Source organism: Sciurus carolinensis, chromosome 10 (genome assembly GCF_902686445.1).
Source record: "Sciurus carolinensis chromosome 10, mSciCar1.2, whole genome shotgun sequence".
Classification (NCBI taxonomy): Eukaryota; Metazoa; Chordata; class Mammalia; order Rodentia; family Sciuridae; genus Sciurus; species Sciurus carolinensis.
Window position 1 is genome coordinate 80,449,437 of NC_062222.1, and position 16,869 is coordinate 80,466,305.

Consider the following 16,869-nt stretch of genomic DNA (forward strand, 5'->3'; position numbering starts at 1 on the left):
GAACCATTGATCCCACTCCTCTCCCCCAGCATGTGGCTTTCCCAGGACGGTGACATGGTTGAAGGGTAGAGATCCAGGTTCATCTCATCCCATGATACCATAGTGCTGCATATTTCAGCTTATTAGCTCTGCTTTGCCAAGCTTCAGACACTGGACTGTCTACTCCTGACTAGCGTGGAGTGCACTGGTCACATTTACCTATCTACCAGTGTTTATGAGCGCTATGACATCAATTAAGAAAGAAGACCTCAGCAAAACAGCTCTCAACCTGGAGCCCCACAGAATGGAAGGCTCTTCTTTTTAAAGAAGAGTGAGGAGTGTCTCACCTGATCTTCAGATATGCTGCAACCCCAAACACCAACAACACCACAGCAATGACGGTCACCGTAATGGCGGCAATGCTGCCTGTGAAGGAGGAAAGGCAGAGAACAGAAGATAAAGGGGTGAATGTGATGACCGCAGTAGCCAGTACCCATCTTCACCTGATCCCATTTTTCCTCCGGAAGAGGAAGAAGTTATTTACTTTGGATCATTCTGCAGGGAAGTTAGAACTAGGACAAAACCCAGGATCTTTTTTTTGTTGTTGTTGTTATAGATGAATAAAATACCTTTATTTCTGTTTATTTATTTTTATGTGGCACTGAGGATTGAACCCACTTCCTCACACATGCTAGGCTCTACCACTAAGCTACAACCCCAGTCCCAAGTCTCAGGATCTTAATTCTGTTACTAGAACATTATTTATGCCAACTGAGGTTTAGTAAATGGTCAATATTTTTTTTTTATTTTAAACAAATGGGATACATGTTGTTTCTCTGCCTGTACATGGTGTAAAGGCATACCATTTGTGTAATCATAAATTTACATAGGGTAATGTTGTTTGATTCATTCTGCCATTTTTTTCCCTCCTCCCCCACCCCTCCCACCCCTCCCCTCCCTCTATACAGTCCTTCCTTCCTCCATTCTTGCCCCCCTCCCTAAACCCAACTCCAACCCCAACACTAACCCCTCCCACCCCCCATTATGTGTCATCATCCACTTATTAGTGATATCATTCTTCCTTTGGTTTTTTGAGATTGGCTTATCTCACTTAGCATGATATTCTCCAGTTTCATAGTAAATGGTCAATATTATTTCGGTATTTCTTAAGAACTTTGGTTAGCTTGGAATTCAAAGAACAGTGTACAGCTATAATGATGATCTTTTTAAGAATGACAATGGTCAGCCACTGCTGCTGCTGTTTACAGGGATAGTGGATTTTAAATCTCTTGATGTCTTCTTCGTTTATAGGCTCTGGCTCATCTTCCATCATTTTTGAGATACTGGGAGATAAGATGTTTTATTTGTGGGTCACTACAAGTAATCTGATCATTTCTTTAAATAAACCAAACTACACAGTTGTATTTTTAGAGTCCACTTTAAAAGAGTCACTTTGGTATGAGATGCACCCATTTGAATGATGCCAGCATATCAAAGTGTTTTTTAAAAAGCACTTTTGGGAAAGGCGTCCAACTTTCATCCTTAAATAGTAAATTTGGTTTCAAAGAGAATAAAGTCAAGTTTGGTGGACAAAATAAGGTCACGGCTATTTTGTTGTTTGTTGAAGTAACCAGGTACAATTATAAAGTAACAGGAATGTTTTATTCTGTAGTTTGAAATCTGGTTCCCAAAACAACTATTAATGGGCAATTAAAAAAAAAAAACCTTTGAGCACACTGCCTTGTAAGAATAACCATACTGCCTCTGAATACTACCTCAGGCACAACACGCCTTTTGTGTGAGCTTTGGTCTAATAACGTATAAATGGCAGTTTTATTCCACCTTAGAAATGCCAAGAATCGGGCTCTTGTTCCTAATACTTCAAGTAACAGTTTGGCATTAAAGGTGGTGTTAGGGACCCACTGATTCTTTCAGTCCACTGGGAAATCATTTAGTACTTCAACAGATGAATGGGAATCTTCTTAAACACACAGGAAAAATCATAAGAGGTTTGGAGTCAAATATGTGGATTGATATGTGGTCCAACCATGATTAGCTGTGTGACCATAAGCTGTTTACTTAACCTTGCCAGCTTTTGCATTACTCACCTGCAGAGAGAGAGGAATGAGAGTGTTCTACTCACCTCATGTGGCTTTAAGGGGATTAAACGAGATGTCACCAATCTAAAGAACTATCCAGATACATGATCCCAGACCAACTCCTGACCTCATGTATTAGGTCTCAAAGATGATGACTCTTCCCCACATTTCTGGAGATTTATCATTGTAGGTAGTTTTGCCATTCATCCTTTTATTTTTTCCCTTCAAATATGAATGGCTTTTATTTATTGTTCTTTTCATTATCCCTTCCACCCAAAGATTTAGAGCATAGCTAAGAAGCAAAGCTACTTATTAACAGTTTAGTAACTCCCCAAAAGCTTTGGGTGAAAGAAGGCTATATCAGGCACCCATTTCTTAGTGGTTTATAATTTCTTAAGGAGAACCAAAGGGGATCATTGCTACCATGAAGTCAAAGACTACCTCTTAATGTCTCTATGGAGACTGACCACATTCATTCATTTCAATGAGCAAGCACACTTTGGGACACTCACATATTTATTTCTTTGCTCCTGGAGTCCTTTAGCATTAGATTAGTATAATTATCAGTATAATTCTCTTTCCCTTTTTATTATGTAAAGATAAAATTATGGCACTGAATGCTCAAATGTGCAGACGGGGTCAAGTAGAGGAAGTCTGAGGTTGGATCCTTTTACGAAACCTCCATTCCTACTTTGCAAGGCAGCTCTTAGCTTCTTGGCCTCCAAACTGTGCTGAGATCAGAACAATTCAAAAGTTCACTGAAGCCTCATAACAGCTCTTTTAAGAGCTTGTGAAAGGATTATGACCGCAAGGTAAGGAAATGGGGGTATTTTAAGATTGAAAAAGATACAGTCATTGCAATTAGGAGCAGTTAAAGAAATTGACCTTTTAATTTCTCCCTTTTTAGAAAATGGGAGAAGAAAAGGAATATAGCTGATTTGCCTATAAGACTTCTTTTTGCCCCAAGGATACTTGAATATAGAAAATCTTGGGGTTGACCTTTTTCAAAGTTTCTTCCCTAACTCTATGCAGTTGGGTCTCCTCCAACTCTCCGATTTACTGGATTTATTTATATACCATTTCTTTCTAAAGATAAATCAGGCAGTTTCTAACTCCAGCACTGTTCTTTTTTTATTGTTGTTGAGACAGCAAGGGATAAAGTGACCTGCTTCTCCTCCATGTGATGGGTGGCTCCCTAGCTTTCAGGGTAACCCACCTTTCAAATGGGGCTCCTTAAGGCTACCCTTCCTTGTACACAGACGACATCAACAAGTATGACCAGAGCTAGAAAAGTGATTGCCCACCTGATAAGCACTTGGAGGCAGTTGGGCAAAGGTATGAAGCCAAAAGGTCTGAAGTAAAAGAGTTTGTGCTTAAATATTTGGATTTCTTTATTAATTATTCTGCTACCCACTGGCCGGTCTCAGAGGGTGCTAGTCAGGGTGCCAGAATTTTCTGGAAGTAGAACTTTGCCAGCCCTGAGCCTAGAAGATCTTGTGCCCTGAACTGGCTCCCAGGTCCTCAGCAGTTGCAACCTCAGAAGTTTCCAGTAACCTCAGCTCTGGGAAGTTCCACACCTGAGGGCTTCATGATTTGAGCCTAAGAGGGTTGCTGAGCAAAGATTAGCAATGGTAACTGAAAAGGCTTTATTTCCTCCTTGTGAAAACAAATGTCATTTCCCCCGAGTTTAGTTTAAACTAATCTGGAATTCCCCTTGTCTTCCTACTCTCTCTTTTTTCGAGGTGTGGCAGGGAGAATAAAAATGAGGCAGGTGTGGCTGGAGTCAGGGGAGGCTTTACCCCAAGTGGAAGGTGTAAGGTCCTCAGTGGGCTGTGTCCTGGGAATGGAAGGATGGGACAGGTGGCTGGCATTTCAGTTCTTCCTCATTGGGGTTTGTGAGTTACAGATCGGGTATGACTCATGCTGCACAGCTCTGGAATGAACGGAAACTAAGAGAGAATTGGAGGACACTTATCTGTATGTTTTATAAGCCAAGATACAGGAATATTATACTGTGCTAGAACATTCCATTGTGCCAATATATTCTGCCTCACTGAAGAGCTGCTGAAGATCCATAAACCAAAGCCTCCTTGAATTTTGTACTTCCTGGAAGTCTGGGATTTCTCAGGGTGCCTTTCTACCACTTTCCGAATGACCCAGCACAAGAATAAATGGTCACAAGAATAACCATAACTGTCTACGTTTTGTGGGTGGTTACTTTGGGCCTGCACTGTGCCAAGAGCTTTACAGCTCTCATCATGTTTAATTCCCTTTAGGAGATGAGTGGACTTATTCCCATTTTATAGATAAGGAAGTGAAGGGCCAGGGAGGTTAAGAATGTGATTGAAGTTTGACGTCTGGTAAATGATTGATCTAGCAACTGAACCCAGTACTACTGCATCCAGCTTTTGCATTTTAAATCATCAATACACTTACCACCTCCAGCCCTTTTCTCAGCTCATCAGCTCCTACTCTTACTTGAAGATCTAACTATCAACACTTCTGAGAAACATTCTCTTACACTCCCAAGCAAGCCACAGAGCTGCTGTGTCTCTGGTCTGATTCCTTCTTCATCTACCTTATAGCACTTTCCATTTCTTTGTAAGCTTTTAGCACCAAACACAGTGTCTAGCCCACAGTGTCTATCTACCTCTTTTATTTGATATTAAACAAACAAATGTGTTGGTGGGAAAAAGTGATAACTGGAAGTTTTCTGACCCCAATCACTGTGCTAAGAAAGTTCTCGAGCAGCAGTCTCTGCACCTGCTCATTTTGGAATCCCCTGCTCTAGGTCTTGTCTGAGTCCTTATTCCTGTGGTTCTACCACGCCAGTCCTCTGCCCTCCACACTGTACCTGTGAGTCCCCAGGGATGACTGGAGGGGTACTGATTTAGAAATATCCAAAGAGAGTCAGATGATCCTATGAAGCAGCCCCAGCAAACTCCTAAAAGGCTATGCTGCTATTCAGTTCTGGTCAGGCAGTGTGGGGATCAACTGTAGGATCATTTTTTTTTCCTTATTTTTAATTATTGTAAACAAATGGGATACATGTTGTTTCTCTGTTTATACATTTTAAGGAGCCTCTCTCCCCATGTCTACATATCATCCAAAGACGGGTATGCTTTCTCTTGATCACATACTTGGAGAGACTTTGCTCCTCTCTATTCACCGTCCCCAACACTTAACTGAAAGTGCCCTCTGATCTTTAGGGGTTTAGCAATATTCCCAAGTCCCTCTTCTCATTGAAGGATTTCCTCCCTGCCCTTCCCTTTAAACATGAAAGTAACGCTGCATCTGAACTCTTTGGCAGAACTATTCACAATTATATCCAACATGAAAATATTAGGATGTGCTGAGGTGAAGCTAAGTAGGCTGTGGAAGACAGAACTAAACTAGACTCTTAAAAAGGTTTGCTCTTTCTGTGAGAGCTGGGGGTGGAGAAGGTGTTGGTAGAGTTCCCAAGGTGAAAGAAAGGTGTGTGCCTCACTCCCTGCCCATAGTTCCTACTCTTGACCTGCAGGCTCCTGGAGAATTCAGCAGTCTGTGTACTTAGAAGGTGCATGCCAGAGGTTGACCAAGGTCGTGGGAGTGTGTGCATGCCTCTGTGATCTATTTAGAGAAGAGTGTTGAACAAACCTCTTGACTGTTCATCACTATTCTTGCTCCTGGTCCAGAGATTCAGGAAAAAATGGAGAAAGGAGCAGGTGGCCACTTCAGAGTGTGCAGCAGCTCTGTCAGTCAAGGTCACCAACAGGAAAGGAACACTGTGTCTCAAAGGAATTCTTTCCCTCTCAAAGTTTGTGTCTGTGGATATGCTGGAGGATGGAAGTAAGTGACTGGTGAGGAAAGGGGCTTGACAGACCGTGCGTGCCTGAATCTCTATGTATTACACTAGGCTCTTCCATCTTTTTTTTTTTTTTTTAACCAGAGATTGAACTGAGCCACATCCCCAGCCCTTTTTTATATTTGATTTAGAAACAGGGTCTCACTGACTTGCTTAGCACCTCACTTTTTCTGAGGTTGGCTTTGTACTTGTGATCCTCCTACCTGAACCTCCCAAGCCACTAGGATTACAGGCATGTGCGACTCCACCTGCTAGGCTCTTCCATCTTTAGGACAATAGCATCCTTCCTTCCAAGAACGAAAATGACAATAACAGTAATAATCAATAGGAAAAACAGAAATAGCAACTGATGCTTTCTTGTTACGTACTCTGTACAGGGATTTTCTATGGGCTTCACTTAATCTAATTCATTTAAGTCTCCTGAGCACTCTGAAATGTTCTCCTTATAGAATCCTGCTATCTCCATTTTACAGCTGGGGAAACCGAGGTACATGTGAAGGGCCAAACTACACAACTGGTACTTAGAAGGGCAGGGGTGCAAGTGCTGACTCAGAGTCAGTGCTGCTGCCCACTGGGCTCTCCTGCTGCCTTGGGCTTAGTGACAGATCCGGGTACACTTTTAGACAAAACCGCAGCTCTGGTCATCCTGTCTGCTTTTTGTTGGATGTCTAGGAGTCAGGGCATGAGTTGTATTTGGGTCCTCTTGTAGGAACTGTTGAAGGTGAGTCAGAGCTGAATAATTCATTGAAAGGAGGACTAATTAGAAGTGGATAGCAGTCACAGGACAGCCACCTAAACAAGATCCATGTCATTGGTTTCCAGCATGTGTTGTGGCCTAAAAGAGTTGTAGAGAGCTGCCACATGCAGTTCAGTCATTCCTTGGTGTCCATGAAGAACTGGTTCTAAAATTTCCTGTAGATACCCAAACCCAAGGATGCCAAAGTCCCTTATAAAAAATAGTGTGGTATTTACATATAACTATATACACTTCCAATACACTTTGAATCATCTTTGGATCACTTATAATACCCAATGCCATGTAAATGCTATACAAATACTTGTAGTACTGTATTGTTTAGGAAATAATAACAAGAAAACGTCTGTACATATTTAGTACAGATGCAATTTATTTTGTTCGAATATTTTTGATGGGAGATAAGTAAATACAGATGACTGACTGTATATTAAATAACCCAAGATATATGGTAACTGTCATTTGCTTTGGTGATGGTGGTGGTAATGGTGATGGTAGTGGTGTTATTGCTACTGCTGATGGTGTGTGTGTGTGTGTGTGTGTGTGTGTGTGTGTGAAAACATTGTAAGACAGGGAAGAAATGGTGAAAAAAGAAAACTTCAGTTCCCAAATACTACTACCTAGGCAAATACTGATTTTGTTGTTATTGAAGTTGCTTTGACTTTTGGCATTGGGTTCTGCTTGAATTTCACTCCTGTTTTTTCTCCTGCTATATTCCAAGCCAAGGGAAGCTAAGTTTGTCTCCTTCATATGTCCGATCAATCCCACAAGCCTGTTCTGAATGAGCTCATGAACTCCTCTTGAGCTGGGACAGTGTGGATATAGAAAACAACAGGCCACATCTCTGAAGTTTCTCTACCCAAATGCAAAGACAAGCATCAGACCCTGGGAGCCAAATAGGAGAGTGCAGGATGGGATGGACAGAGAGACAGGAAGGTAAGTAGGATGTGGGTGGCACCAAACTCTGTATTTCTACCGGTAACAGAAAGAAGTAAAGCTGAGAGTCTATTAAAACTGGAGCAGTCTTGGGAAGAGGTGGGAATGAAGTTATTCTCTGAAGCATGGGCAGGATTTGGACAGATAGCAGTGAAGGCTCCAGTGGGGACCAGCTAGGAGAAGAGACACCTAATGTTTCTGGGCTTGAAGCATCAGTACTGGGCATGGAAACAGAAGCACCTTGACCGGAGTCCTTATCTTAGAAATGGGCCAATCCCTGCCCTTTCCAGTTCCTGGGGATACAGGGAGGAGCAGATGAGATGAGGTGCTTTGAGAACTATCACAAATGTAGGGTAGGGGGCTGTTGACATCTTTGTATAGCTCAGCCTCTTTACTTTACAGATTAGGAGAATGAAATACCAAAGGAATGACTTAGCAACTTTCCCAAGGTCACATGGTTTACAGAAATGACATAGCTAGAAACTAAGTCTACACAAGAAGGTATCAAGGAAATTAATAGGGGGACCATGAAAAGGATTGGTCCTTGGTATCAAGTCACGGGGAACTCTGAAAGCCAGTCATGGTGTTGGATCTTGATAATGTGGGGAACAGGGCCTACAGTAGTGTTTTGGGGAGAGGGATGCACCATTTTTTGTAGAATCTTATAAACCTCTGGGAATTCACTCCTGGATGGCTGCTACTTTGAGCCTTCTTTTTCTAGATGTTTGCTTTTACTCTGTGTGGCACAATTTAGTGAATTTATTCTAGTATACAACTGATACTGACATCTGTAGCTGTGGGTAGTTATGCATATCATGCATACAGGATAGAGATGTATGAAATACACTGTTAAACTAATGATTTCATGTGAACACATTTGGCCTGCTCTCCAGATTGGAAGTTCCTGAAAGCTAGAAACACCAAATTGTGCTTCCTTATTTGTCTAGGCTCAAAATAAGTAATTCATAAAATAACTTATGTCTTCTGACGTGTAGCTATTTTTTTGTATTGAACTTTATTAGTAGCTATGATGCAAGGGAGAGCATCATATGAGGCATTTATGAGGCACGTAGCTTGCAATTCAAATATTCTACAGAAATGTTTTTAATTAACACAGCCGAAGCCTGTTTCTTTAAGTTTGACCTTTTCCCAAAAAATCTTCCCTAAAAATCTTTAAATCATTAAATGACTAGTCATTTCTTCACACAGAATGTAAGAAGTAAACTTTATCAATTAGCCAAACATTATTACAACTGGAATCTTTTGCCTCATGTTTATCCTCTCATCTAGAAGTTAGTTAGTGGGAAAGATTGGTTAGTGAACAGAATTGGGATCCAAACTTTGGGGCAGGATTCATATCTGATTCTACTTCATGTAATTAGAAGACCTGGTTTGGGGACTGGCTGTAGTTTTATCTAAAAAGCATTTGGCCTACTTAAAGCTGATAATACAGAGTAGAAATATTAATCTTGGCTGAGATAATGGAAGATGTGCACTCACACAAGCCAGATGCTTCCTTCATCTTCCTTCGTGTCCTTCTCTTTTGAGGGCACATTAGCTGTACTTTAAGGAGTAGGGGGTGTGGAGCCTAGGTTTGCAATTAATGCAAACCAGGGTATGTGCAGTCAGGACAGGTCTCAGTTACCATGGTTTTAAAGTGTCTTTACTTTCTTACAATTATCTTTTCCAACACAATTGAGACCTTTTTCTTACTTTGAATTTATTTTAACTACCTCTTTAGGTCACCTAGTCTCAGTTCTCCTTTGACATGTGTAATACAATCTAAATGGGATTTCCAAGAATGGTAAATGTTCCTCATCCCCTTTTCTCAAAGCACAGTGACTGTCTTCCACATTGCATAGCCGGTACCACACAGCAGCTCCTGCTGGGTGGTGCAGGGGAGCACTGATTTTATTCAATTGGCCTCAGGGTGCTCCCTGCACCAAAACTGCAGGGAATGAGGGACATTAGGGCCAGGTTGGGGATTCCAACTCCTAAGTCATCTTTTGTGAATGATGCATGGGGGAGAATAATATATTACAGAAAATTTGCCACTGTCTTGTCCTGAGCTGTCATTTATCTCCATGGATGCCAAGAGAGAGGGTTTTTGTCATTGTTACCTCTATGTTACTTCAGTAATGAAAATCTCTATTACTTCAATGATTACTTCAAAATCTGACTATATATGAAACAATCCTAAGGGGAGAGATAAGTCAGATTTTTGAAATAAGGACTTTTTTTGGATTGCTCTCCTTTTATTATTTCATTATTTTCTAGTCATCTTTTTTTTTATTGGTTCTTTTTAGTTATACATGACAGTAGAATTCATTTTGATATAATTATAAAGGCATGGAATATACCTTATTCAAATTAGGACTCCATTCTTGTGGATGTACAGGATGGTGGGATTCATTGTGGTGTATTCATATATGTACATAGGAAAATTATGTCAGATTCGTTCCACTGTTTTTCCGAAAAGGATGATTTTTGAGAATCATCCAGTCACAGGTGAAGGCCCATTTCCTCTGGGGTTAGGCAGCCTTAGCAAGCAAGACCTTTTATACCATCTGCTTTTCTTTTGGTTCAGAGGACATAAGTAATAAGGAAGGGTGGAACTCTCAGTGCTACGGTCTTTACTCTATTTGCCAAACAATGTGCAAATTTATTGTTTTTATCAAGGAAACTGAGTAGGGAACAGAGAATTACAGTTTCAGGTCACCTGTCCCAATACCTTCTTGGCAGCGATATTGACGTCATTACTGTAGTCCCAAGGACTCATGGATCTCCTGGGAACCATTAACTAAATTTAGCCTTGTCTTCATGTAATAATCACCAAGGCCATGTAGGAACCTGCTTTTGGACACTGTATTTACTAAGTTTTAATTTCTCCCAGACTCTGGCCCTGAAAGTTTAAGAGTTAAAAATACTGGAAAGAAAAAATAATTTCCAAATTCTAATGAAAGTTAAGGGAAGAGTACAACTGTCTACTATTGGAGGCAGGTGAGCCCCAGGCTTAATTCTATCACTCAACTTTATTTGCCCCAGTTCCCCAAAATGCTTTTCTTTCTGGCTAGAAATCTCTAGTTCTTCCAGTTCTCTAACCCTTGCCTTTGAATTTCCTAAGTTTTCTGAAAGTGTTACTGTTTCAAATGTGAACAGAGTTATTTTTCTCCTTCACACTTTTTGGTTATCCTTTTCTATATTGTACTGTTGGCAGGTACTTAAATGGACTTTTATTGCCTAATATGTACAGTAAGTATCCTTTTGGGAGTCTTAAAGTGTTTTACAAACATTCTAAGTTTTCAAGTTAAGAAAATCAAAGTCTAGAGGAGTCAAAGCTCTTGCTGGTATCCACTTGGGAATTAAGGACCCAACTGTAATAATAATAGCTAACATTTATTTAGTGCTAACTATATAAGAGGCACTTTATATACTTATCTTATTTAATCCTAAGAAAAATCCTGTAGAACAGGTACAGTATTATACTCGTACCTTCAACTTATAGATTAAGAAAACTTGACACCCAGTGATAAATGAACTTGCCCCTCAGCTTCCCAACTAGCAAATGGCAACAGTGAGATTTGAGCCAGGCAGTCTGATACTTGCATTCTTGACTTCCTGGAGTCTGCCTTTGGAACGACTCCACAATTCCTCCAAATGGAAATATAATAAAGTATTTTTGATGCCCAACTCTCATGAATTTACTGAGTTTTTATGATTTTAATGTAAGTTCACCTTCATCTTTGAACCTGTGGTCTAACCCTGAAGACTATGAGGTTAATCATGAAAGCAAGATACTACCAAATAAAAGGTCATCTTTTATTGACCAATATTTTTCTTTTCTAGGACCTGAGAAACAAGGCATGCTGAGGATAGTATCAATTCAGTATTTTTTATGTGGTTTCCTGATATACTACTCTGGACTCAATTCTCTGGGATGGGATTTTTAGATCCTTTTCTGATAAGTTGAGGGCGTGATGCTGATCTACCCTCACTTCTCTGACCAGTTACCTTGTAATTAAAAAGGCATACTCTTTGAGTTGGAAGGTGATGGTAAAGGTTCACACTGGATATGGAATCAGGAACATTCCAATCAGTTTTCCCAATGAGCCAATAAGCTGTAGATTCATTGACAACAGTAGTTGTGCTTATAAGCTAAATCTCTCTTTCTCAGTGAAGCATTTCCAAAATCACTTTAGTCATCTATTATTGGTGAAAGTATTTGAAACAGAAAATTGTTCCAGGGGGACAGAAACTCTCCAAATGTAATAAAAGGTGACATTGGGATAATTAAAATATATGATGGAGTTGTCTTGCTACTAGATGACAACAAATGGTAAATAGTTGACTTTATTACCTTGACATATATATTTCAAAGGGCATTCTGGAAATATTTCAAAACTAGATTAAGATTTAGGTAGTAAAAGTAAGCCAAAGGAGAAATGTAAGTAGAGATGAGAATTCAGAATAATTTTTAACTAAAATAAAATCTGACAGTTGGAGCTCCTTATGGGAGTTTGCTTTGCTTTAGCTAGCTTTGAGGTTTAGCATAAGTTTAAAGAATTGGGCCGAAAAGAAAAAAAATGAAACTGCAGGCTTATAACAGTAACCATGGCAGCGCATGGGAAAGTCAAAGTAGGAAGCAGAATGATGGGAAAAGAAAGGTGTGAGGGGACATGGGGAGTGAGGGGAGAAGCCCAGAGTGACTGCAGAAAGTCATTGAGACTGTCAACTGTGATGACAGCATGACAGAGTATCAGAGGTGTCTCTGTGTGCACAGTGAGACCCTTCAACTTTTCTTCATTTTCAATTTAAAGGTCAGGATTTATAAGGCTAAGGAAATAAGTGGATTTATGATCTTACACTTGATATTTCATCACCAAAATTCACTCATTTATTGACTGATTGATTCACTGAGCATTTACTGAGCACCTACACTGAGATAGGCGCTCTTGGGTGCTGAGAATACATTTGTGAACCCAAACAGACAAAGCTCCATCCTTGTAAAGAGGTGAAGGCAGTGAACTAGGAGCCACATGGATAGGTATATAATCACACACCATGAAGAAGAGATGTGACTGAGCTGGGGCAGTTTATAACTGTGAGACTGGAGCTGGATTGGGGGCCCCACAAGAAAAATCCAGAGCAAGTGATGTTTGAGCTGAGATCTGAGGAATAAATTGAAATTACCAGGCAAAGTGCTGTGTCATGAGAGGATTCAGGCAGAAGCATCCCAACAAGTGAAGACCCTCTCTGACAGAGCAGCAGGTTGGTGAACCTCAGAGGCAGCCAGCATGGGTGCTGTGAAGAGGGAGAGGCAGGGGTGTGGATGACCCAGGTGTGGCAGATAGAGGCCACCTTGAGGCTTGGGGACTTCACCCTAAGAGCAGGGGATGCCCTCAAGGAACTGAGATGTAGGCCATAGCAGGTTATGTGTGACCTGATCAGAGTTGTATTTTATCATTGCTCTGGGTCTGGTTTGTACAGAGAACAAGTCAGACTGGGGAGACTGGTGATGGGGAGGAGAGGAAGGACCAGTTAGGAGTTGATGCTGTGGGATTATGGGAGTTTTTGACCTGAGAATGAGTATAAAGAGAAGTGGATGAGTTTGGCATCTACTAACAATTCAAAATCAACAGACTTAGTGAAAGAGAGGAGATAGGAAATAGAACAGAGAGAAATGGAAAGCTGTGAGTGCCGTTCATTATACAAGGCCCAGGCCTGGGCAGGTACAATGATCTGATATTTATAAAATGGAGCCCATGGATTACTGCTTTCTGATACATTCTGGGTATTCTAAAAGAATATGATCAGGAAACTTTAACATTCTTTTATATGGTTGTCTTACAATTGTATTTTATATTAAATCATTGTTTATACCACGTTTAACCTATTTTTAAAATGTTTTTAAACATGATGGTCATTAATTCACTAGGATATAACTATTTTCACTCCCTAACATTTTCTAGGCATACTTTAAAAAATTAACCTCTTTTTTTCTTTCCTATCAGGTTATTATTTTTTCAAACCTTTATTTGTCATGAGGGATATGGATGTCCGGTTGAGCAAATGTCCCTCACAGGTACACAGTGATGTCTTGATGTCTGTACTGCTCAGTGACCTCGACTTAAGGGTACTTATTAGCACAGCTCATACTATAAATGCTGGAGTTCAACCAGCAATTTAAATTTCAAAGGATTTCACCAATTTCCACAATTTCATGTTCTATTTGTAATAAAGAATACAGGACCGCATAAGACCAGGGACACATGGATCCTATGGACAAAAGAGAACATACACTTTGCAGAGAGAAGACTGACTATAATTTTAAAGTTTGCATGTGTAGGCACTGATGACATTTTGAATGTAACTTGATTTGCAATGTTAGTTCATCCCCCAAGTATTCATTGAGTCCTAAACTGTGCATAGAACCACTCATTTTCATTCAGAGGATGAAAAGCAAACTGTAGTCATGGTTTTCACACATGAAGAGTTCTCATTTAATAACACAAGATCACCCACATTTAATATGTCACATCTTTCTTTCTTCCTTTAAAAGTCAAAGGCTGAAAAATGAAAATCAATCAAAACTCATTTCTTCTGCTATGGCCACCTGCTTCTCCTCCAACTGAGCAGCTCTACCCCTTAGACCCAGCTGGTGACATCTGACAAGATCCCATGTAGCTCATTTCCACAGTAGTGCTGGGGGCTGTCAGTCCTTCCTTTACTTTGTATCTCTACTGCTTTAGGTCAGATGGGTCAGTGAGGGAACAGGATTTAGGATGAGTGGGGCCTGGCCTGGTGACTCACTGGAGAACTTGAGTAAGCCAGTTAATCTCTTTGGACCTATTCTACCACCTGCAGAACCACTGAGCTCCCCTCAATCGATGATTCTGAGGATCAGATGAGGGCTACCTGTCAGGGATGAACCCAATTTTTAAGTAAGCCTCTTATGGATATATATGCCATTTCTTCTGCCCAGGATGAACGTTTTATAGGCAATTGTCATAGTTTGGTATGCCCAAAGGACTTGAAAGATTGCTCTCTTTTATTCAGTTTATATCTGAGAACCCTTAATGTTAGGGTAGCTAAGTGACATGGCCCATCATTGACAATGATAAACCAGAAACCGGGTATAAACTGCTATATATGTCTTAAGTCCTGAACTGCCAGCAACTTGCCCTATATATTTCTCCTGTCATTTGAATGCAGGAGAAATTAAGCTAGACTCAGAAAATCAAGGCTTGAATGTTTTATCTTATATGTGGAAGTTAAAGCAAAATAAGGGAAAGAAGGCAGTGGGGTAAGGGTAGGGGGTCGGATATCATAAATATATAGGGAAGATCAGTGGATCTTCTTTTGTAGAAGGTAGAAAACAAGAGGGACAGGAAGGATGGGAAAGGGGAGGAAATAATGTTATATGCATATATAAATATACCAAAGGAAATTTCATCTTTGTGCATACATAACCAGTACCAATCAAAAATATATAAATAAAGGAATGATCAGAAGATCAGTAGAGCAAAGGAAGGAGAATAGGGGAAGGGAGGAGGGGAGGAAAAGGTGGGGATTTAAATAAAATTCCTCATGTGTACTATTTTGTCAAAATGAACCCAACTACTATGTATAACTATAATGCTTTAATAAAAATATATATAATTCTTAGCAAGAGCTGAGTCAAAGCCTTTGGTAACTATATTGTTCTGTTGAGTATAGCTAATCACCTTATCACTCCCTGTGGTTCTCCAACACAAATACTGAGGTGCCTTTCTATTTCATTTGCAGTGTCTCTCTCTGTGCAGTCTGGGATCTGTCAAACTATGTTACTTTCTATGCCCTGTACATACTATACTGTAAACTCCAGGAGAGAAGTGACTGTATTATTTATGGCTATATTCCTAGTACTTAGCCAGATACTCACAGTAAAAGTTCAGTGTTTGTTAAAGATGGTGGATACTTTATGGTGAATGTAATAATGATGATAACTGCTACAGCAAAACAACAACAACAATAATAATAATAGTGAATAGTAGTAAAATGCCAACCATAATCATTGATAAAGACACTGCTTAATAGCCAAATTTATTATCTCATCCAAACCTTAGAATAACTCCATCATGCAGATGCTAACCTTATTCTATCTTACTGATAAAATAGGTTCAGAGAGATTAAACAACTTCCCTGGTGCTAGCTGATAGATTCTTCAATTCATTTGTTCAACAAATGTTATTGAGAGTCTGCCATGGGTCAGGCTGTGTTCTAGGAGCTGGGGTTAGAGCCTACATCTTCCTCCTTGTGAACAAGGCCACTGCTTTCCTGGACCTGACAGTCTAGTTGAAAACAGGCACTCCCCTCATAAAGGAGATAAAGTCAGAAAATAGTAGGCAATTAAAAGATAAATAAAACCAGGCAGAGGGATCAAGAGCAATGGGGTTGCTATTTCAGAAAAGGAAGTAAATAAAGGCTTGCCCTGACAATGGAGAGAGTCATTAAAGATCTGGAGAGACAATGTTCAGGCAGGGACAACAGTAAGTGCAAAGGCCCAGGCAGGAGTATTATTCTCTGTATGTTCAATAAACAGAAAGATTTGAGAGTGAAGGAAGATGAGAGCAGAGGCCATGCGGGTTCAGACCATGTTGAGTCTTGTGAGCACAATACAGACTTTGGTCTTTACTCTGATTCAGAGGGGAGGCAATTATAGAGTGTTAGAGTCAAGGAGCAACAGAATCTGTTCTGAGCTTTTTAAAAAAATAACACAATTTATTTATCCCAATATATCCAAAATGTTGTTATTTCAACATACAATCAATCTAAAAATTACTGTTTCCATTCTTCCTTTAGTGCTAGGTCTTGGAAATCCAGTGTGTATTTTACATTTACAGAACATCTCAATTTGAACTACACATTTTCATATGCTCAAAGCCACATCTGGCTATTGGCTGCTGCATTGGCAGTGCAGGTGTCAACCTAATAAGGTGGTCCTCACTTCACTTTTGACCTTATAGAACTCAGACACAAAGATGGACATGAGCACCAGTCATATCCTTGGAAAAGGGGATCAAGGTCACAGGAGCGTTTGGATTCTGAATTCCTCCTCTGACTAGAAGGCTGTTGGGGTTGGTTATCAGAGAGCACTGCAGAGTTCAGGACAAACATAAAACAGATCCTAAAGTCCTGCGAGTTTTAAAAGGCTCTCTGACAAGGGTGTGGTGAGTAGTGAGACCAATTACAGGAACAGTAGAGTAATCCACGTGAGG

At 40.2% G+C, this 16,869-nt stretch overlaps 1 protein-coding gene across 1 annotated transcript in view; it reads right to left on the bottom strand.

Annotated features, from left to right (window-relative positions):
* Positions 1-16,869, bottom strand: part of Parm1 (prostate androgen-regulated mucin-like protein 1) — a 103,643-nt gene that overhangs the window by 13,239 nt on the left and 73,535 nt on the right. The window contains exon 3 of the mRNA XM_047567238.1: positions 327-405. Coding sequence (XP_047423194.1) covers positions 327-405 — 79 coding nt within the window. The remainder of the gene's footprint in view (positions 1-326; positions 406-16,869) is intronic.